The 25,754-nt window shown below is 44.8% G+C and overlaps 1 protein-coding gene across 5 annotated transcripts in view; it reads left to right on the top strand.

Annotated features, from left to right (window-relative positions):
- The window catches only part of LOC136588552 (leucine-rich colipase-like protein 1), a 148,950-nt gene that overhangs the window by 5,397 nt on the left and 117,799 nt on the right, over nt 1-25,754 (top strand). For all 5 annotated transcript variants that reach the window (XM_066587888.1, XM_066587877.1, XM_066587904.1 and 2 more), the window contains exon 2: nt 7,535-7,657. In XM_066587888.1, the coding sequence (XP_066443985.1) occupies nt 7,535-7,657 (123 nt within the window). The remainder of the gene's footprint in view (nt 1-7,534; nt 7,658-25,754) is intronic.

Here is a 25,754-nt window from a genome sequence, read left to right as displayed (position 1 = left end):
GTCTATGTGAGACCATAGCCATTGTGAGAAGGCTACAGGAAAGAATTAACTCCGTGCGACACGTAAAAAGCGGTTAGATGACGTCATGGGACACAGGGGTGTCCAGGAACTTTACTTCTTATCTTTCTATTACTTTCTCTTTGATATTGTGTTATAGAGTAACTAAGAATATAAAGAGGGCGGCCGCCTACTAACATAATGTACTATTTGTATTGTTGTCTTATATTGCATGAAGCGAATGTGTGAGTGATTGAGATGAGTGGATCCGATACGTGGGCATTGACCTCTAGGACACATTAAGGACCAACCTCGCTGCGCAGGTTGTTTTCGGACAAGCCCCTTATTGTGTTCAATGTTCATAGGCCCTACTCGGTAAAACTAAAAGGGGTCTTCGTGTATATAGCAAAGCAGCGATTCTGGTAAGGGACCTTTGCGTTTTCACTAAACATTTTAGTGGCCAGAGGCTTGTTTTATGTTGTTTGTCTTGTAAATCGGCACCAAGAACATAATTACTAACAATTGGAAATATAAACTGTAAGGCATTCTTTTGTGTATGTCTCTGTTGTTGTTGCCAACGACAGGAAATCCTTCAAGGGGATAAGAAGTACATGCACAAGTTAGATCCTGACTATGTCAAATATTGTGACATAAGTGGGAAAAATATGGATTTAAAAAATAAATAAATAAATTAAAAGTTCCTAGTTGTAAAGAATTATGTGATAAAATACGGACAAAATCAGCTAAAAGATCAGCAGAAATATGGATTATCCGCTGCTGAAGCCTGGTTAAAAGAAGCCCCAAACTGTCACGCCCATATAAAAATAGACCCCCGACAGTTTGATGAACAATTCAAAGGGTTAATGAGGAGTTCCAATTGAATGAAAAATAGAGAGAGCAGATAGAATAATTCTATGGCAAGATTGGAGTTCTGTAGAAGGAAATTAGAATGGGAGGGGAGGAGATGGTAGACCCCTTCCATAGTATAATCAAAAGGGAATAGGAGGTTATATAATGAGATACATGGTTACCCTGAGGATGGGATCCTTGCAGGATGTTTTGCAATATGCAAAACATGCAGAAAAGTGTTACAAAGAAAAGGGTGAGAAAGTGAGGTTTTTTTTATATGGGGAGAAGAATGTAATATGATGGTTCAAGAAAGTCAGAGAGGTCATTGGACAGCGAGAGGATGTGGAAGTAGAGACAGAGGAAGAAGCAGAGGTGGGATGCAGCTCGGGGATTTAAATGTGTGTTGGAATTATGGGAAGTCTAGTGATTTTGCCCGAGAGTGCTCTGAGAAACAATGTTCTCAGACACCTTTGGGATAAATGACGAGGAGGGGTCGATGTACAACACTTGGAGGATCTCATGGCAATTTCTACTGCCTGAGATAGATCTCCAGGTGAATGAGCGGATGATTACTTTCCTGGTGGGCTCAGGAGCCACCAGGACATTAATACATCCCAATATGTAACCAATGTTAAATGTAGTAATAGTCATATCCTGGTAAGAGGGGTTAATGGCTGGACCCACAGGGAATCCCTCTCTAAACCAGTTATAACAGACCTAGAGACAAATAAGCCTGTGAAATGTCAAATTATGTAGTCTTGAATATGTCCAGTAAAATTGTTGAGATTAGATATTATGATAAAATTAGGTATACCTTCACCAGAGTACCTCAGGGCTGCTGTGAATCTCCAACAATTTTCTCCCAGGCTATGTCAGTACGCTTAGCGCAGTTCCAGCCTCTTAGAGGTAGTCAGCTACTACTGTATGTTGGTAGCCAGCAGCAGACAGTGGAGAGAATTGTGGGGGGGACACAGTCGCACTCTTGAGGTTTCTTTATGAGCAAGGCCATAAAGTAAATAGGTAGAAACTCCAATACGGTCAGCAAACTGTTAAATATTTGGGGTATAACCTGTCAGATGAAGGTAGACAAGCAATTCTGGAGGTCCCAAAACTATGAGCAAATGATGTCCTCTTTGGGAATGACAATGTTACGTGTGCTGCTGAGATATGTTGTTCTATTGTGTTTCCAGCAGCACAGCACTCACACGGTTAATGATTGAGCTGACTGGGTGTGGTACTGTATGCTAACCAATCCCCTGGATCTGTGCTCACATATAAACCCAGCTCCTGGTCAGTCTGTATGGCCCCTCAGGTGAGCAGTCATGAATGCTTGTCTGGTGAGGTTTGCAGTGTGACTTGGTTCATGTCCATTTGTACATCTAAATTCTGTCAGTTTTGTGTTAGTTTGCTGTGTGTCCTGCAATCTGTGTTGTGTCTTGTTGCAGCGTGCGGTGTGAACGGTGTCTGGTTTTGCTGGACTCCTGGTTAGTGTAGGGACTAGCAGTATAACCAGGAGCCGTGAAGTGGCCTGCTAGCTTCCACATAGTGTACAACATGTCAACTAATACTTGGTATTTATATTCGGCTTCCAATCTGGTACTAGTGGTTGCATGTTGTGTGCAGTGTATTCTGGGTCTGTCATGTGGCATGTGAATGCATCCTGTTCTGGTGCGTGGCTCCTAGGATCAGCTAGGGCCCAGATCCGAAGACTGCTGGGCTGCCCTTATTGGGGCAATGTCCCCGCTTAGGTAGGGCCATTTCTACCTCCTGTTAGCACAGGGTCAGTTGCCTGAAACCGGTGTGAGTCTCATGTGACCCTGGTAATACCCGTGTGTGTCCCCTTTGGTCATGATCATGTGGGTTCCGTGCTTTGCCTGCCCACATGATCGTAACAGACAAACTTCTGCAGCTCCTGGATCCCAAATTCTGCATCTCTGACAGCGCTTCCTACCAGACTCATCTGTGATGAACCTCTGGCTGCAGCTGACAGGATCCAGTGAGATGGGCCCTCTGAGGAAGCCTTTGTCAGGTTAAAACAGACTCTGGTGGGCACATCAGTCTGGGGGGCTGCTGAACTACAGCAAGCCCTTTGTGCTAACTGTTGACTCAGGGGAAGGATATATGACCTCTGTGTTAACTCTGGAACACGGTGGGAAACAGACCGCTGGCATACTATTCTGCAGACTAGATCCAGTGGCCGAGCGCTCCCAGCCTGTGTACAAGTGGTAGTCAGACCTTCTGCCACTATAGTGCTGTCCCCCCACACACTGAGTACCGCACGCAGTTAGTTATACTCATATCTTAGTCCTTCTAGACATCCCCCTGCAGGACACTACTGCTCTCACAGCCACACCTGACAACCTAGGGATGTACTACGCTCCATCCATCTACCTTACTGCCTATTTCTTCAGACGGTCCTCCATACAACTGTCTAGGAGAGATGGCACATGAGGTGTTACTCAGACCAGATCTGCAGGATGTATCTCTTGTGGATGCTGAATACACTCTTTGTAGATGGACTGTACATCTCCGTAGAGAAAAAAGGGAGAGAATAAAAACTATCTTACCTAAATCGTTCTTCAGATGTGCAGCAGTTTTGAGCCATGGCCTCTGTCATGTCTCAACAGGGGGGATGGTGGCACTCATATGGAAAGTATTCACAGCCTAGGGGTTTACAAACTACTGTAAAAAAAAAATTTGTCTTGTATTATTTGTGCTAAACAATGCAGAGGGGAGTATAAGACCAGGAGGTGACCCGATCTTACACATGGGGGATGCTGGGAGAGCTCTGACTGTAACTTCTATAGAAGGAGTGACGAGCGCCATACTGGTAGATCTGCTTCCTGACTTATTGACTGCAATCCCTGCTAGCCATCATAAACCGCTCCTGCAGTCACACAGTTTCTGCCGTCACACGGCTAAATGTCTGACCATTGTTTATGTGTATAGCTTCCCTCACTCTCCACTTCGCCATACCGTACACCTCTCCACCCCGCCATACTGTGCACATCTCCAGCCCCTTTACCTCTTGTACCCCCCATTACCTGTAGTATGTTAGCTCGTTGGAGCAGGACCCGCACCCCCATCGTTTCCATCAGCTGATTACTATGTAACCGTGGTTCTGTAATGTTTGTACTTTTGTCTTTCTGTATCCCCTGTCTATGTAAGCGCTGCGGAATATGTTGGCGCTATACACAAAGATTATTATAGATGTGTGTCACATGAGGGACTTGTTGGCATTGCACACGAAGGAATAAGGTGTGGCTAGATGCTTGCCTGGCTTGATAGTACTCCTAGTCAGGCCACGTCCCTGGCGGCCATCTTAGTGCTAGTCACGGCCTGGGGACATTTTAGTACCTGCTGTAATACCTTCAGCCGCCGCCCAGGTGCCATCTTGGCTCCTTACATCCCATAGCTGTACCTTCTACCTGGCATCCCAATGCTTGTACTTGTAGTACACAACACCAGTGATTAGTGCCTTCTCTGAATTGCATAGGAATAGTCAGAAGCCTCCATCACTGTCTTCTGTGTGTTGATGATATGTTGTCTATCTTATTAAGTGTGTGCTATAAGATAGGGTCAGTATGATATTTAGTCTAGCGAGGAATATGTAAGCTCTCCTTCAGATAAGTGTCAAGTAGTGAGGGGACAGGTTGCTATGGGTGACGGTAGTGAGGGGACAGGTTGCTATGGGTGACGGTAGTGAGGCGACAGGTTGCTATGGGTAACGGTAGTGCTGACAAGGATCACGGATAGTAGGCAGCAGGACAGAAGGGATGATTACATGATGCAGACAGTCCTGGGATGAGACAGTGGAGGAATGAAAGTTTACAGTAGTATTAGATGAACATGACAATTGCGTGAGTGCTGCTCTGTGTGGTGGGGTCAGCTCACAAATGGTTACATCCTCTATTACATTGGAATGCTTGTTTGACCCTCACCCCCGCCTTTCAGCTTTAGAGTTCAGTGAGAAAAAGGGAGGGGGAGTGTGACTGACTCTAGCCATGCTCTGCTTGCTTGATATGAATAGACTTGTAATGAAGATGATCAGGAATGAAGTCTAGTATAAACCTGTATGAACAGGGAACGTCCATTCTTGCTGTTATTTGTGTACATGTCAGTTCTGTGATTGGTTTGCAGTGATTTTGATTGTTAAATGGTGTTTTCAATGTGATAATGTCATGTAAGAGAAAAATAATAATGAAGTTGTTGATAATGTGAGAGCTGAGTGTCCCTATTAAGGGGAGGATATCCCAAGGATGCTGCAGCTAGCTGTAGGATTCCAGACACAGTTAAAGCTCTGTTTATCTTACTCTATCACCTCTCCTTGATAAGAGAAATTCCAGAAGGGGGGGTGTTAACGTTGGAGGATCAAGCGACTGCAGATGATTGGAGTAGTAGTAGTTGTGTGAATCTTAATGTTATGCAGTAAATATTGTGTATAGAGAATGTTATTAATAATTATATGAGATAGAAAGACTTGATCCCACGATAGATAAAAGTTAATGACAAGTCTTCAAGCTGTGATGAACGTAAAATGTGTGATTAAGCTTCTTAACTGTACCTACCCCCCACAGATAAGTGATCCATGTTATACATTGAGTTTGCTGTTTCCACCTGTGAGCAGGGACCAAATACCTGCTGTTGCCTCTGATCCTGGGGTTATACTTGCTTCGCGCTACCTGGTAATGGGACCGAGGCAGACTACGGGAGACTGCCTGAGGGATGCTGTGCGGAGAGGAGAACCGTAAAGGGCATGCTGTCTCTGGGATATGGCCTGAGCTACAGAGAGCACGCATAGACGTGTGGTGGTTGTGTGGTGACCAGGCCTAGAACAGGTGCCAGGTACAGCCCCTAACGGGATTGTGCTTGGTACAACTGATAATGCCTATGTACCTCATGACCCCCGAGGGTAACAGCAAGGGCCGTGTCAGGAGAACTAGGAACACCTCTCCCAAAGGTTCCTCTGACCCATCGGGGTCCCAAGGGGGGTACCGGATGAGTATGGGGCGAGAAATCGGATGGCTGCAGTGGGTTTGAGTCTCTTCTTGTATGGTGGGTAACAGTGAATAAAGATGTAGACTGGATTATATATATATATCTTATAACCAACAGAGATTTGTTAATTATACAAGAGTTGCAATCAGGGGCCTAGAGGAACAACTAGGACACACCTTACACTTATTGCATGGCAAAATAGAATGGCTCTTGTTATATGTTACTAGCAGAGTTTGTAAAATGATTGGAGGACATTGTTGTACTATCATTCCTAGTAACACGGCACCAGATGATACCCGAGCACTGGAAGGGTTAAATGCATAATAAAATGAACTAGCTGATAACTCTGGCATAGACGATCCATTCAGGGACTGGTAGAAAGCTTGTTCGGACACTGGTCACAAGTCATATACTCCACACTAGTCTGTGTCAGTATGTGCCTCCATTCTAGTACTCTGCGGTTGCTGCTGTATTCCGTGTATCCGAGGACTGTTACAAAATCTTATTGACACTTCCATCACCAAAACGATGTTCCAAAATATACAAGATGACGAAGAACAGGATGATTTACTGGGTCAGGTGACCACCTCTGTATGACAAGTGATGGTTAAAAGTTCTACGAAGAAAGCGCCATTTTACTTTGATGATTTTGAAGTGTGATATTTTGATTCCAGTGTGTTCTGATTGTACCGGAGGATCGCTCTAAATCACTGATGGACACTTCGATAAGTAAGACTTTATATCATGATGGACAATCATTTATATATGAAGAAAGGAGCATCAATCTCATAATAAATCAAGGTCAAGCTTCTCTTGGGGGAGGGCCTAATTTTGGGTACAATTGGTGGAATGACTATATATATATATATAAATATATGCATCAATATAATACTTTTTTACAAAATAATTACATACTTAGTCTTGAAGTGTGAACCCAGGCGTCCTGGTAATAAAGCTTCGGGCCTGAATAAGCCAGGGGGTCTGTGGTAGAGTCATTATATTTACTATTATACTGTGTTGATGTATTGATCTAAAGTGGGGAATGTTAAGAAAATTGTAGATCAATGTATCAGTTAATTATTCTATATTGCATTGTAGACTAGGAATATATAGCATGATACTAGTATAAGTAGTGAAGGGGTTAAACGAAACCCTTCTATCGGCCTGCATGTCTTCTGAGGAAGACAGATTAGAGATAAGACAGTCTACTACCATGTATGCATGTTTATAGATAATGTACACAGGAAATGGCATAGACTAAAAGACGCCTTCCCTTGCATTCCTTTCTCCTGAACTCATAACGGTTTTATTGTATGTAATAGATACACCTTAGGAGGTGTAACTTATGTTAATCATTTTTGTTTTAGCCTATTATGTATTCTTATTAATCTTGGAGGTATATACATTTGCTGTGATGTCATTTATGGTACATAAGCTTCGAACACTTTAGAATAAATTAGAAATCATCTGATACCGTACAGGCTGGTGTGATTTGTATTTCTCCTGGGCCTAGACTTCTGCACGAGATCTGGGATTGTCTTCTCTTTGATAAACACATAAATTCTCCTTACAGAACCTTAAGGACATTCCGGGTGACAAGTAGAAATCATTTTTACCTCCTGCTGTGACATAAATGTGAAACCCTATAAACAAATTCACTAAACATTTATTTCCTGTGTTTTACATCTAGAAGGATGGAGATCCATGTATATACAGTGATGATTGTAAGAACCGGTGTTGCCACAGGGATTCCCCTAAGGGCTCTGGGAAATGTGTCCAAAAATCAATGCGAGGTGTGAGATGTTACGGCCCGGTGAGTACCTGTAAGCTGCTGTTGTACTGGTTTCTCTCCCATGCACTCAGTATAAGGGCTCATTTTCACTGACGTATGCGTAAAATGTATGAGCCGGGGTATCGCTGTGTATATGGTATTCACTCCATGCCAGTAAGATAGGGCAGGTCTATCTTCTCCCAAAAGAACAAATTACAGCCGGGAAAAGAGGTGATAAAAATGAAACCACTGAAATCCCATAGAGATCACAGATTTTTTTTTACCTGTTATATGGCTGTGATTATCACGGCAGTAAAAGGGGACAAAACCGCGATCATCTGAATCCACCCTAAAATAGATCATGCTGTGTCTTTTTTACACACGTATTATACGCAATAAAAAACACCAGTGTGAGTGGGACATGCGAAAATCAACGTACTTGAATTGCTACGATGCACCGCGTATAATGCTGCGTAATACGCAATTCAAATACGATCGTGTGAATGAGCCCTAATTTCTTGTTAAGATGGGTTTAGAACTGACAGATCCATGTAATCCTTCCAATGTGAAACTGCATGAGTGAGAATTCCCACTGGATGACCTGCAGCTCGGATTGGCAGAGCATTCAATACAATCCTAAAGTAATGCTGATTTAGCTGCAGATTTGGGTGCAGAATCTGTGCCCAATTGTGCAAGTATATTTTACCATGTGAACGAGGCTGAAGGTCCTTCTGTCTCTAAGTATTTTGCATTTCTTATACAATATAAAACCCGGGACATCTTATATGAGAACTATACATAGAGGGGTTGGTATTCTATTCCTCTAAGGGCTCACACCCACTGGCGATGCGAGAGTGAGTGAAAACGCATGATAATGAAACCAATAATTTTCAATGGTTTCATTCTCATTAGCGATGTTTTCACACTAACCTCACATCACAAAGAAGAATGTGGGATATTGCCCATTGTTTTCAATGGGGTCGGCAGCAGCAGCTCTGGCCCCATTGAAATCAATAGATGATCACAAAGCAGGCTAGGAATTCCCCCCCAAAGGAGAAGTGAGAGGGGCAGTGAGCTACAGGGGGATCTGTGACATATCTCCCCATATTTGGAGATATATGGGGCGGGGCTAGTGGGTTTCCCTAGAGGGGTGGGGCTTGCAAGGGGCAGGGCTAGATGAGATATAGTAATTTCTCTCTAGCCAAGTGAGGGGGTGGGGCTAGCGGGTTCCAGAAGGGTCCTACAAAAGCACAATCACTTAATTTATGTAGATTTCAAATTCACCCAGTTCATGGAAGGCTTAAGTACAGGTTAATCTGCCCTGAAACAGAGCTAAATGTATTCTGCCTGGCAGGCAGCTATTTCTCATTGGCTGCTGGCAGTCTAAGCTCTAATTGACCAGTCTGTCTGGAGATTTGAACAATGTGATTGCCTATCTGATGGTCGGGTGACACAGTTGAGAAGCAGGGCTTGATTGGAAGTAGTACCAGAGCGGGAAGACGTGAAAGGAAGGCCTCATGCCCATGGCTGGGTCAGATTCTGACAGCGAGATTCACTAAGGGGAATGCGAGCCATGCCCCGGCATTGACCTCCCGCTTACCTGTCAGCGTCTTCTCCGTCCACTCTGTGATGTGCCGGCAGGCACACAGCCACGCATGCACAGAGCAGATTCGACGTGTCAGCAGTGACATTTCTGTGCCTTGATCTTTGTTATTTAACTCCTTACATGCCACAGTCTACAACGACCATGGTATCTAGGTGATTAGATAGAAAGACAGAAACTTAGGAAAGGCCTGAAAGCAGCCTACCATTGTGTGATTATTAGACTGATCCTTCAGCATGGCCTAATAGATGGCTTTGCAGTTTTAGATGCATGTGGAATAATTCTTTGCCGTATTGAACACCAAAGATCACATTGTGTGTCTAAATAAATAACAGAATAAATTTTAACATATAGTAACAGTATTTTAGGATGAAAAATGACTTGTGTCCATCCAGTTCAGCCTATTAACCCCCAGTGTTGATCCAGAGAAAAGCAAAAAGACCACTTTTCTCCATTTTTCTCAAACTCCAAGACAGGCAATCAGAACAACTCCCAAATTACCGATCCTTCTGAAGTTATTAGTAATTATAATATGAAATAGTACATCCAAGAAAGGTGGCTAGGCGCTGTTTGAACTCTTCTATTGAGTTTTCTATCACCATGTCCTCAGGAAGAGCGTTCCATAGTCTCACTGCTCTTACAGTAAAGAACCCCCTTCTATATCGCTGTAGAAACTTCCTTTCCTCTAGACACAGTGGATGTCCTTTAATTACAGTCACAGTCCTGGATGTAAGCAGTTGGGAGAGATCTCTGTATTGCCCCCTGATATATTTATACATAGTTATTAGGTTGCCCCTTAGCCGTCTCTTTTTTAAATAAATAAATACAATTTTGATAACATCTCTGGGTATTGTAGTCTGCCCATTTCATTTAATAAATTCAACTGCCCACCTTTGAATCCCTCAAGCTCTGATATATCCTTTGATTATTGGTGTCTAGAATTCTACACTATTCCATGTGCGGTCTGACCAGTGTCCTCTCTGGTGTTAATTACTTTACAGACTTTTGTATCATCTGCAAATATTAATATTTTGCTGTTCAATTTTTCTATCAAGTCATTAATAAATATATTAAAAGAATAGGACCCAAAACCAACCCCTTTGGTAACCCACTATCAGGGGCGTAACTATAAAGGATGCGCTTGCACCCGGGCCCAGGGGCCTTAGGGGCTCCATACAGGGAACCAGTACTATGAGTAAAGCATTATAGTTGGGGGCCCTGTTACAAGTTTTGCATCGGGGCCCGAGAGCTTCAAGTTACACCTTTTCCCACTATTAATGGTGACCCAATCAGAATATGTACCACTTATAATTCCCCTCTGCCTTCTATTACTGAACCAGTTACTTACCAACTTACTCACATTCTCACCCAAACCAAGCATTTTCATTTTATATACCAACCTTAGAGTGGCTTCAGAAGAGCGTGTATTTTGTGTGTGGATATGTGCGCACAAAAACACGCGTCTATTAGTCCCAATGCATTCCCTATGGTGTGTGCACATGTCCATGCTTTACAAACATGTGCCTGCAAAGATAGGACATGTGTGCACCATAGTGAATGTACTCATTCTTTTCAATGGAGCCATGGCTGTAGCTGGTGGCTCCATTGAAAACAATGGTCTGCAGGGAACCCCATGCATTGTTTTTTCAGGGAAGGGCTTTACATATAAGTAGAGATGAGCGAGCACCAAAATGCTCGGGTGCTCGTTGGTCAGGTCGAGCTTTCCGCGATGCCCGAGAGTTCGTTTCGGGTAACGAACCCCATTGAAGTGAATAGGCGACTCGAGCATTTTTGTATATTTTCGATGCTCGCTAAGGTTTTCATTTGTGCAAAGCTGCAAAACCTATAAAAATTGATGGAAACGACACAGAAACGGATAGGACATGCGAGGGGACATGCAGGGCTGCATCTCAGGTTCCCAGGTCTCACTATTAAGCCACAATAGCGGCAAGAGTGCCCCCCCCCCTCTAACAATTTTTACTTCGGACAAACCCTCATTAGCAAGGCACACCTTGCTAAGCACCACACTACCTCCAACCAAGCACAATCACTGCCTGCAGGACACACCGCTGCCTCTTCTCCTGGGTTACGTGCTGCCCAACCCCCCCCCCCTCCCCCGTTCGACCCTGCATCTGCAGCCCTCAGCTGCCCTCATGCCACACGCTGGCCTCATAGCTACACCACACTCATGTCTATTTATAAGTGCGTCTGCCATGAGGAGGAACCAGAGGCACACACTGCAGAGGGTTGGCAGGGCTAGGCAGCGACCCTCTTTGAAAATGTGGGCAATAGCCCACAATGCTGTTGAGAATTGATAATAGATTGACGTTCCATAAAGGGGAGTCCACTGCCAGCCCAGCACTTCTACACATCTTCACAATGCAGCAATACTTGGTGTGGGAAATATATGAGCGGACCCTGGGTCAGCCTCTGTCTCAGCAAACACCTTGTGTGGCCCAAGGTGCTGCAAGTGACATAGCAATGGGGTCTCCATGTGTCCACGCACTACTCATTCTGTTTGGGTGTCGGATACCTCATCAACAATGCAAGGGGTAATCCATCTGCACTCTGCACCCTATCCAAGTCTGACGCCATGCCCTAGTCAGTCTGGGTTTTTTTGGGGGCCAGATAGATAGAACACCACGATGGGAAGACTTAGTGCACCCATAGTATACACAGACCCCTGTAATATTCCTGTAGCAAAAGGTGTAAGCTGACCCCAGTAACAGTTATGTCGCAGAAGTCTAGGGAGACCCCAGTAACATTTCTGTAGCAGCAGTATAAGCAGACCCTCAAACATTAATGTAGCAGCAGTATATGCAGACCCCTGTAACATTTCAGTAGCAGCAGTACAGGCAGAGCCCAGTATTTGTAACATTTCAGTAGTAACAGTACAGACAGACCCCAGTAACATTTCTGTTGTAACAGTATAGACAGAGCCGAGTAACATTTCTGTAGTAACAGTATAGGCAGACCCCAGTAACGCTTCTGTAGCAGCCGTATAGGCAGAACCCTGTGACATTTCATTAGCAGAAGCAAAGTCAGACCCCAGTAAGATTATTGTAGCAGAAGTATAGGCAGACTCCTGTAACATTTCAGTGGCAGCAGTATAGGCAGACTCCAGTAACAGTTATGTAGCAAAACTATAGGCAGAGCCCAGTATCATTTCTGTAGCAGCAGTATGGGCAGACCCCTGTAACATTCAAGGGGCAGCAGTATAGGCATACCCCTGTAACATTAACGTGGCAGCAGTATAGGCAGACCTCTGTAACTTTCTCGTAGCAGAAGTATAGGCAGGCAGGCAGACCCCAGTAAAATTTCTGTAGTAATAGTATAGGCCAACCTCCGAAACATTGGGATACCATGAAAGTAGGCGAAGGACGGAAAAATTAGTGTACCAAGAGTACAAGTGTACCTCTGAAAAATTTATCAACCGAGATGGCAGGTGAAACCCATAAACATTTTTTGTAAAGATACAGCTCACTGCTGCTTAATTTGTAACAGAGCCTGGAGGCAGCCCTGTTGAAAAAATTGGTTCATGTAACAGTCTCAATAGTTTTGAAACTTAGAAAATTGTAAAAACATTGGTAGATGTAAATGAGCCTTTTGGGCCGCAGAAAAATTGGCTGTTCAGCGCGATGACATGTTGTTTCTGGAGGAGGAGTAGCAGGAGGACGACTAAAGTTGGTTGCAGCGAAAAGATTCTTTAGGTTCCGCTGCTCTCCGCTGGTGGAGAAGAGAAGTCTGGGGAAATCCAGCCTTTGTTCATCTTTATGAGTGTAAGCATGTCGGTACTGGCAGTTGACAGGTGGGTACGCTTGTCCGTGATGATTCCCACAGCTGCACTAAACACCCTCTCTAACAAGACACTAGCAGCAGGGCAAGCCAGCAACTCCAGGGCATACAGCGCAAGTTCGTGCCACGTGTCCTGCTTTGACACCCAATAGTTGTATGAAGCAGAAGCATCACAGAGGACGGTGGTATGATCGGCTACATACTCCCTCACCATCTTTTTACAGTGCTCCCTCCAACTCAGCCTTGACTGGGGAGTGGTGACGCAGTCTTGCTGGGGAGCCATAAAGCTGGCAAAGGCCTTGGAGAGTGTTCCCCTGCCTGCGCTGAGCATGCTGCCTGTTCTCCATGCCTCTCCTCCTACTTGGCCCTCAGAATTGCGCCTTCTGCTGCTAGCGCTGTTAGATGGGAAGTTTACCATCAGTTTGTCCACCAGGGCCCTGTGGCATTGCATCACTCTCGAACCCCTTTCCTCTTCAGGAATGAGAGTGGAAAGGTTCTCCTTATACCGTGGGTCGAGAACAGTGTACACCCAGTAATTCGTAGTGGCCAGAATGCGTCTAAGGCGAGGGTCATGAGAAAGGAAGCCTAACATGAAGTCAGCCATGTGTGACAGGGTGCCAGTACGCAAGACATGGCTGTCCCCACTAGGAAGATCCTCCTCCTCCTCATCCACAGGTCATACACGCTGAACAGATGGGAGGCAAGCAGCATGGGGACTCTCTGCAGTGGGACCAGCTGTCTCTTCCTCCTCCTCCTCCTCCGAATCGTGCTGAGATATAGACATGAGGGTGCTCTGACTATCAAGCGACATACTCTCTTTCCCCGTCTCCTGTTCCGACCGACCGCAAAGAGTCAGCCTTTACGCTTTGCAGCGAACTTCTCAGCAGGCATAACAGAGGAATGGTAACGCTAATGATTGCAGCATCGCCGCTCACCATCTGGGTAGACTCCTCAAAATTTCCGAGGACGTGGCAGATGTCTGCCATCCAGACACACTCCTCGGTAAAGAATTGGGGAGGCTGACTCCCACTACGCCGCCCGTGTTAGAGTTGGTATTCCACTATTGCTCTACGCTGCTCATAGAGCCTGGCGAACATGTGCAGCGCAGAATTCCACCGTGTGGGAACCTTGCACAGCAGTTAGTGCTCTGGCAGATTAAACCAATGTTACAGGGTCCTCAGGGTGGCAGCGTCCACGGTGGACTTGTTGAAATGCGCGCAGACGCGGCGAACCTTGCCGAGCAGGTCAGACAAGTGCGGGTAGTTTTTCAGAGGCGCTGAACCACCAGATTGAAGATGTGGGCCAGGCATGGCACGTGTGTGAGGCTGCTGAGCTGCAGAGCAGCCAACAGGTTACAGCCATTGTCACACACAACCATGACCGGTTGGAGGCTCAGCGGCGAAAGCCAGATGTCGGTCTGCTCGGTCAGACCCTGCAACAGCTCGGGGGCCGTGTGCCTCTTGCCACCTAGGCTGAGTAGTTTCAGCACGGCCTGCTGACGCTTGCCCACCGCTGTGCTGCCGCAACACACCGACTGCTGGCGACGTGCTGCTCACATTTCTTAATTGAGAGGTACAGGTTGCATAGGAGGAGGAGTAGGGAGAGGGTTTAGAGGAGGTGGCAAAGACCGCTGCAGATACCAGAACCGAGGAAGGACCCGCCAGAATTCTGGGTGTGGGTAGGACGTGTGCAGTCCCAGGCTCTGACTCGGTCCCAGCCTCCACCAAATTCACCCAATGTGCCGTCAGTGAGATATAGTGGCCCTGCCCGCCAGTACTTGTCCACGTGTCCATGGTTAAGTGGACCTTCCCAGTAACCGCATTGGTGAGGGCACGATCGATGTTGCAGGAGACGTGCTGGTGTAGGGCTGGGATGGCACACCGGGAAAAATAGTGGCGACTGGGGACCGAGTAGCGTGGAACCGCCGCCGCCATCATGTTTTTAAAAGCCTCCGTTTCTACAAGCCTGTACAGTAGTATCTCCAGGCTGATCAATTTGGCAATGTGCACGTTTAAAGCTTGAGCGTGTGGGTGCGTGGCGGCGTAATTGCGCTTGCGCTCCAAGGCTTGCGCTAGCGACAGCTGGATGCTGCGCTGAGAGACATTGCTGGATGGGGCCGAGGACATCGGAGGTGAGGGTGTGGGTACAGGCTGGGAGGCGCTCGTGCCTGTGTCCTGAGAGGGGGGTTGGATCTGAGTGGCAGGTTGGGGCACAGGGGAAGAGGCAGTGCTGCGACCCGGAGGCGATGAACGGCCTTCGTCCCACCTCATGGGATGCATGGCCATCATATGCCTGCGCATGCTGGTTGTGGTGAGGCTGGTACTGGTGGCTCCCCGGCTAATCTTGGCGCGACAAAGGTTGTACACCACTGTTCGTTGGTCGGCCGCACTCTCACTGAAAAACATCCACACCTTTGAAGACCTAGACCTCTGCAAGGTGGCTTGGCGCGAAGGGGTGCTTTGCGAAACAGTTGGGGGGAGTCTTTGCTCTGGCCCTGCCTCTACCCCTGGCCACCCCACTGCCTCTTGTAACCTGTCCTGCTGCTGCACTTGCCTCCCCCTCTAAAGACCTCTCCTCAGTTGGCTTAGCAAACCAGGTGGGGTCAGTCACCTCATTGTCCAGCGGCTCTTCCTCCGAATCCTCTGTGCGCTCCTCCCTCGGACTTACTGCCCCTACTACTACCTCACAGATAGACAACTGTGTCTCATCATCATCGACCTCCTCACCCACTGAAAGCTCTTGAGGCAGTTGCCGGAAGTCCCCAGCCTCATTACCCGGACCCCGGGAACTTTCCAAAGGTTGGGCATTGGTCACGACAATCTCCTCAGGTGGGAGAGGAACCGTTTTTTTCCCAATCAAGGCAAGGGCCCGAGAACAGTTCCTGGAAGTCTGTCTGCTCTTCATTATGTGTCATTTTCATGGAGTGAGGAGGCTGGAAGGAAGGAGGAGCAGCAGCGAGAGGATTCAGAGTTGCAGCAGTGGACGGCGTAGAAGACTGGGTGGTCGATACATTGCTGGACGCATTTTCTGCTATCCACGACAGGACCTGCTCACACTGCTCATTTTGTAATAAAGGTCTAGCATGTGGACCCACAAATTCTGATATGAAGCTGGGGACCTCAGAAACTTGCCTCTCTCCTAATCCCGCATCTGTAGGCTGCAATTCACCTGGACCAGGAACTCGGCCTGTGCCCATACCCTCACTTGGACCTCTGTGTCCTCGCCCGCGTCTACGGCCACTTCCTCTAGGCCTATCCCTACCCCTCAGCATGGTGTATTACGAATAGAGCAGACACAAAGCGGTCTGAATAATTATGCAATTAGTGGCGTGCAGTTGGAGGCTGACAGCAGTTATGTTAGGCACACTGCAGTCCGTAAAAAAATTATACGCTAGGCTGCAAAAAGGCCTAGCTGGGTAATAGTGAGCCACTACAACTCCCAGCGGCCACGCAGTAAAATGCAAACGGTCACAGGTAGCCCTAAGAAGGAGCTTTTTTCCATTTTTTTTTGAAAAAGCAAACAGCCTAGATAGCTTGTATATGTCTTTTCCTCTATCAGCGGCTCTGGGCGTACTCTGTGCGTGAAGTTGACGGGACGCACAGAGCAGGGTAAAAAATTAGGCAATTATTGGCCTGCACTTGGAGGGTCACAGCGGTTATGTAATGCAGACTGTAGGCCGAAAAAATTATACGCAGGGCTGCAGAAAGACCTAGCTGGCTAATAGTGAGCAACTACAACAGTAATGCACATGGTCACAGGTAGTCCTAAGAGGGACAGTTGGTGTACTTGTTGACAGGATTGTACACTACCACTGCCCCTGCCTGACCAGTACTGCCCCTATACTCTGTATAACTGGCTGCAGACTGAGAATGCAATAGTCTGCATAGCCCAAGATGAAAACAAAAAAATTGTGCAAAACTGCTCCCAGCGCCCACAACAGTAATGCACACGGTTGGATGTGGCCCTAAGAAGGACCGTTGGGGTTCTTGAAGACGCTAACACTCTCCCTATAGCAGCAGCAGCACTCTCAATAATCTCTGCCAGCGTTTGTCTGAGGCAAGCAGCGGGCAGCACTGCTTTATATACTAGGCAGTCACTTGATCTCGCCAGCCACTCACTGCAGGGTGGTGGGATAGGGCTGGAACGTCACAGGAGGAAGTTGTAATGCCTTCCCTGCATGTCTATTAGCCAGAAAATGGTGCAAAACATGCAGGGAAGGAAATGGAATTGACTCGAGTAACGCATGGTGCTCGTCTCAAGTAACGAGCATCTCGAGTACCCTAATACTCCAGCAAGCATCAAGCTCGGACGAGTATGTTCGTTCATCTCTACATATAAGCTCTTCCCTGAAAATCAAAAAAATGTGTAAAAAATAAATAAATAAGCAAACCTACCTCTCCGCCTCAGCCAATCACAATCCGCTCTTTCAGCAGGCATTTTTTTTTAATCCCCTTCTGCTGATAGATCAGCGTTACAGAACAGTGGACAACAGGAGAAGACGTGGCTGAGCCCTGGCAGCTGAAGGGAGGTGAGTATGTTTTTTTTTGGTTTTTACACTACTTTTACTGGATTTTCAGGGGAGAGCTTATATTTAAAGCCCTTCCCTGAAATCAATTGACGGGGTGCCAGTAGCAGAATCCTCTACCGCAGCTGTCATGTGTACCAGCTGCGGTATTTAAAGCCCTTCCCTGAAATAAATTGACGGGGTGCCAGTAGCAGAATCCTCTACCGCAGCTGTCATGTGTACCAGCTGCGGTAGAGAATTGAAGAATTCCTCTTCTGTATCTGTCACAGATGTGGTAGATGTAGCAGCAGGGAATTCTTTTTACTAGCGGGGATGAAGGAAACATTTGCTGCTTGTGGCAGATGTGTTCTTCATCCCCGCAGGACACGGCAGCGGTGGAGGGGTAAGTTTATTTTATTTTATTTTTCTTTTTACACAAATTTTTTTTTCAGGGAAGGGCTTATATGTAAAGCCCTTCCATGAATAACAATGCAGGGGTTCCGGCAGATCATTGTTTTTAAAGGAGCCGCCGGCAGCAGCCGCGGCTCTATTGAAAACAATGCACGGACCTGCATCCATACGTTTTTGCACATACATGGTTGCGCGCTTATGTACACATCTATGTATACACAAAAACACGCTCGTGTGAAGCCCCCCTTATTGTGGCACAATATACAAGATCCAATGACTCTTCCTAATGTAATCTAGAACTTACCTCCTCATAGAAGCTGATCAGTTTGGTGTGACAGGAATGATCCCTCATAAACCCGTGCTGATAAGGAGTTATACAGTTGTTTTCCTAGAGTTACTCCAGGATAGCATCTCTTAGAAACCCTTCAAATATTTAACCCACAATAGAAGTTAGACTTACCAGCCTGTAGTTTCCAAGTTTGCTTTCTGACTTCCCTTTTTCAATATTGGCACCACTTTTACAATGGGCCATTTCAGTGGCACAGACCCAGGTCACTCTAGAGTCCTTAAATATAACAAACAATGGTTTGTATATCTGATTTATTAATTCCCATAGAATCTGGGGGTGTATGCCATTGGGACCTAGCAATTTGTTTATTTTTTTAATAATCGTATTTTATTGAGAGTCTGAAAATAAAAATGCAGGTTACATATATTCATATTGTAAGAATTAAGAAAGTGAAATGAAAAAGGAACACACAGGCCCTAAACAAGGTTGATACTTTAACCCCTTGTAGGCATAAAATTATGAGTATTTTTGTATTATCTAAGCATACAAGGGGTTATAACTTTCCTGCATTAAGAATCATTTGAGTATAAGATGAACAAAAATTATTAACAAGCACAAATCCCACATAAAACATCCCATGAGGCAGTCATGTCTAAAAGGCTCTATCACTATTGTGAGTTATAAAAGGTAATTATTTGTATTTCCCATACACACACGTGGGCCAGTCTTAAAGCGAACCCTGGAATAATTGGAGAGTAAGATCTCACCGCTCAGCCTACCCCACCTCATCTTTATGTAATAAACCGACCTATGAGGAATACGCCTGCTCCATTGGAGTCTTTCTGCTTTCTTGGATATCGGGGGTGCCAGGAGTCCAGGCACCCCATAACAAGTAAGATCCCTTTGCACTGACACAGTTTGACGGAGCGCATGAAGTGAGTTTTTTCCTATTCTGAATATACATTTCTTTCCTCCTCAACACGGTTGTTTTGGAGTCGCTTGCTGCTGCTCTCCCCCAGGGGATGCCCTAGGACCGTCAACGTGTACTGCTTTAAGTTTGGTTTGAAAGGCCTTCGTGGACCAACGAACTGACCGGTCTCTTAACCATAGGACCGGTTCAGTTGCAGTGAGTCTTTATCCACACTAATTCTGTTCTCTATTTTTCCACATACCATTGGAGCGCCGCTTCTGACTCAATTATTCTGTTTTTACCTTTACGGTCTTCCATGGAGAATTCCGGTAGTACTTTTGAAGCTGGCCGAACCGTGGTGGAAACGATTGAAACGGATTGGTTATCCCTCCCCACTTTCCTTATCCAAGCTATTAACCAGGATTTTCCTACCAATTTGGACCCGTTTAAATCGGCGTCAATAGAAAACCCTATAAAAGACTGGGATGCATCTTCAATCAAGGATGCATTTTCTGAGGACCCTGTAGAAGTACCTGTGGACAACCATAAACTCAAATTTATGATTAAGGATTATATTGATAAGCTATATAGGCACACATTAGATTGGTTGATGTTAACTCTATATCGAGAAAATCAAATAGCACCTAGGGGATTACGAGTATCTATAAAATCAGCCTTTCCTAACGATTCCAATTTCTCAGGACAATGGAGGATAATGCTGAGAACCTTCTCAGACCTTATGCTCGGTAAAATAGTTGAAAAACGAAAACTATTTAGTGATGCATGCCTATCTAAAACACTATATTTGGGATCCAAATGTCCGGATGATTGTTCTGTATACATTCTGGAACAGATCGGCAAAATTAAAAAGGACATCACCAACCGTAAAATAAAAAAACTCTTCAGAGATTTGAAAGATAAAAAAGAAGAGAAAGACTTCCCTTGGGAATATAATCCTTCTAAACATCAACACCCCAAAAAAAATGTTAATAAAACCAAAGTAGACCCATTGCCTAATGATAAGAATTCCAATGGGATGAGACATTCTAATATTAGTGAATCAAGACCAATTAGGATACCTTCTAGGTATCAGTATCATCCTCGGGAGTACGGAATGCATAACCAATGGAAATCATATAATGACTTCCCTCAGTCTCCATTTTATCAACCATGGCCTTATACGTATCACCATGGTAATAGATCTTTATCCAACCATTCTAACTCTGCTATACATAATCCATGTATAGGTGTCCATGGGAGGACCCGTTGGCAACACCCACAGAGACGTAACTATCCCTATAGAAACCACATTGGGACTCATTGGAGAAGACATAATAACAACAACAATTATTTAGTTGGCAATACAAAGAATAAACACGCTATCCCAGCCCTTATGCAATTATCTCTCCCCGACAGGACTGAAAGAATTAATATGCTTAAAACTATCAATAAGAATGTGGATCAGCTATGTTCGGGACAAACTACATCTTCCCAACCAATAGATCTAGGATCTACTAAACAGCTCAACCCTAACCCTATATCCATACCTCCCCTAATGGAAGAGGTTCCTGGGAGTCCATCTGATTTGATTGACTTTATAGGTAATCAGGAAACGCCTACCACTGCTTTTCAAACAATTGATGATAACATGACAGTTAATCATCCAGATAACAGATTGAACTTACCCAACTCAGTCCCCCAAACTTCTGAAACATCACCTAATTTTTTAGAAATAGGTCCTCTAAGGAACGAAGAACTCCAGCCGAACACGAGAATTACACACAGCTCGACCATTTCCCTCACAGATAAAGGAAAAATTCCACTCAAACAAACACTAAGCGCCAAAAACAACAACAGCAAAATAACACAATTCTACAGATCACCCCACAGGACTCCACCTCAAAAATCAATAGAAAAAAATGTAGGAGAGGGAAACGTGCGGGGCGAAAAATCCTCACTAAAAATAAAAAATCCAACATTAATCAAACCAACTCAAAAAACACAATCCCCAGTACAGAAGCGGTAAAAATGGGCATCTTCAACATTTCTTCTAACCCATTATCTTTTGAAGAAGCCAATATTTTGTCCAGAGGGTTATCATTCAGCCCATCTACAGACCCAGACTTATTTGATTTATTTTTAGACCTTAATTGTTTCATTCGAAAATTAACACTTAAACGACATTATCACATTAAGGATCATAGAATTGATATATTACATGGAGAAAGATCAACTAGATTGAACCAAGAACCCATAATTAATAGCGGCATTACAGATACATCTGTAATACCAATACAACCCCTATTGACTAATTTAAAGTTATCCAGTACATTTTACCCTATTGACTCCAAAGGCCCTTTCATTTCCACATTTTACAATAAAGTTTCAGTGGATTTTAGATGTCTAACTGCCACCAAAACCAAGAATAATAATAAAAATGGAAATTTAAAACCCTTCCAATTGAGAACGATCCAAAAACTCAAAGAAAACACAAAAATTGTAATTAAACAAGCAGACAAAGGGGGGGGGGTGATAATGGATAGAGACTTTTACGATACTGAGGCCCTAAGAATTTTGGGAGACTTAGATTATTACGATAAATTACCTGGAGACCCAACATGCAAATTAAAAAGTGAGCTTTTCGGTTTGATTAATGAGGCATTTGAAAACCAATGTATCTCTAAAGACGAAAAACTCTTTCTCTCTCCACATCATCCGGAAACAGCTTATTTTTATTTTCTCCCTAAAATACACAAGTCATTACACAATCCGCCCGGTCGTCCAATTATTTCTGGTATTGGTTCACTTACTAGTCATCTGTCACAATATATCAATCACCAGTTACAACGAATAGTTCAAAATTTACCAGCTTATTTAAAAGATACATCCCATCTTCTGACTCTATTGGATTCCATCTGTTGGCAACCCACATACATCTGGGTAACCCTGGATGTATGTGCTCTTTACTCTAATATTCCTCACCAAGAAGGTGTACAGGTTGTTGCCCATTTTTTACATCTGGATCAGCTTATACCTAAAAATCAAAAACAGTTCTTGTTGGATGGCCTATCATTTATTTTACGTAATAATTATTTCAAACATGGTAGACAGTATTACGTTCCGACCCGTGGCACAGCAATGGGCACAAAGTGTGCCCCCTGCTTTGCCAATCTATACATGGGGGCGTTCGAGGAAACCATTCTAGATCCCCATATTCGTTTTTATAGACGCTTCATTGACGATATAATTTTAATATGGGACGGGACAATTGATGAAGCGAACAATTTTATCTCCCAACTCAACTCAAATAATTGGAATCTTAAATTTACGGGATCCCTCAGCCCCACTGAAGTTACATTTTTAGATTTAGACATCAGTATCAAGGAGGGTAAGATTGAGACCCAGACGCACTTTAAGGAAGTGGACGCTAACAGCCTGTTAGATTTTCGGAGCAATCACCATAAAACATGGAAAACGAACGTCCCGTATGGACAACTTAAGAGGATTAGACGAAATTGTACCTCTAACGTAAGTTTTGAGAAACAAGCGAAATTACTGTGCGACAGGTTTAGAGATAAGAAGTACCCAATAACTCTTATACAGGATTCCTATAAGAAAGCTAGGGATGAGGAACGAGTACTGGGAAAGAAAAATAAAATACCATCACAATCAGAAGAAAAGGGAGTTCTACGTTTCATTACAAAATCTAATAATAAACATCCCTCAGCCCCACTGAAGTTACATTTTTAGATTTAGACATCAGTATCAAGGAGGGTAAGATTGAGACCCAGACACACTTTAAGGAAGTGGACGCTAACAGCCTGTTAGATTTTCGGAGCAATCACCATAAAACATGGAAAACGAACGTCCCGTATGGACAACTTAAGAGGATTAGACGAAATTGTACCTCTAACGTAAGTTTTGAGAAACAAGCGAAATTACTGTGCGACAGGTTTAGAGATAAGAAGTACCCAATAACTCTTATACAGGATTCCTATAAGAAAGCTAGGGATGAGGAACGAGTACTGGGAAAGAAAAATAAAATACAATCACAATCAGAAGAAAAGGGAGTTCTACGTTTCATTACAAAATCTAATAATAAACATAAAGAACTTAAACAAATGATATCAAAACATTGGAACATGACCCACATTTATTGTCAGAAATTCCATCAAAACCGAACCTGACATACCGCAAAAATAAAACTTTCGGAAACATTTTAGCACCTTCCTGTCCCCAAACAATAAACTCTAAACCAACTAAAAATATATTCTTTCAAACTATAGGATCTTATAAGTGCGGAAAAACTGGTTGCAAATGTTGCAACAACATTTGTAATAAAAGAAAGTCAGTAGATTTAGGCCCAACTATCCCACCTCACCAAATTAAACAGTTTTTAACATGTAATACTGAAAATATAATCTATTTTATCGAATGTCCCTGTTCCCTACGTTACATAGGGCGCACCTCAAACACATTACGGTGCAGATTAAACCAACACCGTTACAATATCAAAAGGCAATATTTATTACATAGCGTCTCTAAACACTTCTCAATTCACCATAATGCAGACCCCTCAGGACTATCCATTACCCCTCTGGAGCAAATTACACCAGGCAATCATTCTAGGTTAGTAAGAAAAGAAATGTTTTATATATTCAAATTTAACACACTACATCCCATAGGATTAAATGAAACACTGGAGAAATTTTATTAATAATTTTATTTACATGAGGATATTCATTGATTTTAAGATTGATACTTATTAGAGATGAGCGAGCACCAAAATGCTCGGGTGCTCGTTATTCGGGACGAAATTATCGCGATGCTCGAGGGTTCGTTTCGAGTAACGAACCCCATTGAAGTCAATGGGCGACCGGAGCATTTTTGTATTTCGCCGATGCTCGCTAAGGTTTTCATGTGTGAAAATCTAGGCAATTCAAGAAAGTGATGGGAACGACACAGAAACGGATAGGGCAGGCGAGGGGCTACATGTTGGGCTGCATCTCAAGTTCACAGGTCCCACTATTAAGCCACAATACCGGCAAGAGTGGGCCACCCCCCCTTCCCAACAACTTTTACTTCTGAAAAGCCCTCATTAGCAATGCACACCTTAGCTAAGCACCACACTACCTCCAACAAAGCACAATAGCTGCCTGCATGACACTCCGCTGCCACTTCTCCTGGGTTACATGCTGCCCAACCCCCCCCCCCCCTGCACAACCCAGTGTCCACAGCGCACACCAAACTGTCCCTGCCCAGCCTTCAGCTGCCCTCATGCCACGCCACCCTCATGTCTATGTATAAGTGCGTCTGCCACAGGAAAAGCAGGCACACACTGCAGAGGGCTGGCATGGCTAGGCAGTGACCCCCCCATAAAAGGGGCGGGCTGATAGTCCACAATGCTGTACAGAAGCAATGAGAAATCCAATCCTGTGCCACCTCCATCTGGAGCTGCACACGTGGGCATAGCAATGGGGAACCTATGTGCCACACACTATTCATTCTGTCAAGGTGTCTGCAGGCCCCAGTCAGACCGCGGTTTTTTATAAATAGTCACAGGCAGGTACAACTCCGCAATAGGAATTCCGTGTGCACCTACAGCATGGGTGGGTGCCAGGAAGCCACCGGCGGTACATAGAAATATCCCATTGCATTGCCCAACACAGCTGAGGTAGTAATGTCGTGCTTAATGCAGGTGGGCTTCGGCCCACACTGCATGCCCCAGTCTGACTGGGGTTCTTTACAAGTGGAAACAGATGCATTTATAATTCCCTGTGGACCCACAGCATGGGTGGCCCCTGGAACCCACCGGCGGTACATAAATATATCCCATTACATTGCCCAACACAGCGGATGTAACGTCAGCTGTAATGCCGGTGGGCTAAAAATTAATTTGATTACACTGTAGGCGAGGGCCCACAAAAATTGCTGTATCAACTGTACTAATGTACATCAGAAAAATTGGCCCTGGCCAACCAAGAGGGCAGGTGAAACCCATTAATCGCTTTGGTTAATGTGGCTTAAGTGGTAACTAGGCCTGGAGGCAGCCCAGTTTAACGAAAAATTGGTTCAAGTTAAAGTTTCAACGCTTTTAATAGCATTGAAACATATAAAAATTGTTTAGAAAAATTAGATGAGTGAGCCTTGCGGTCCTAAGAAAAATTGCCCGTTCAGCGTGATTACGTGAGGTTTCAGGAGGAGGAGCAGGAGGAGGAGGAGGAGGAATATTAGACACAGATTGATGAAGCAGAAATGTCCCCGTTTTGGATGGTGAGAGAGAACGTAGCTTCCATCCGCGGGTGCAGCCTACGTATTGCTTACGTATCGCTGCTGTCCGCTGGTGGAGAAGAGAAGTCTGGGGAAATCCAGGCTTTGTTCATCTTGATGAGTGTTAGCCTGTCGGCACTGTCGGTTGACAGGCGGGTACACTTATCTGTGATGATTCCCCCAGCCGCACTAAACACCCTCTCTGACAAGACGCTAGCCGCAGGACAAGCAAGCACCTCCAGGGCATACAGCGCTAGTTCAGGCCACGTGTCCAGCTTCGACACCCAGTAGTTGTAGGTGGCAGAGGCGTCACGGAGGACGGTCGTGCGATCGGCTACGTACTCCCTCACCATCCTT

Source organism: Eleutherodactylus coqui, chromosome 1 (assembly GCF_035609145.1).
Source record: "Eleutherodactylus coqui strain aEleCoq1 chromosome 1, aEleCoq1.hap1, whole genome shotgun sequence".
Classification (NCBI taxonomy): domain Eukaryota; kingdom Metazoa; phylum Chordata; class Amphibia; order Anura; family Eleutherodactylidae; genus Eleutherodactylus; species Eleutherodactylus coqui.
This window is presented reverse-complemented; position numbering and strand designations above follow the sequence as displayed.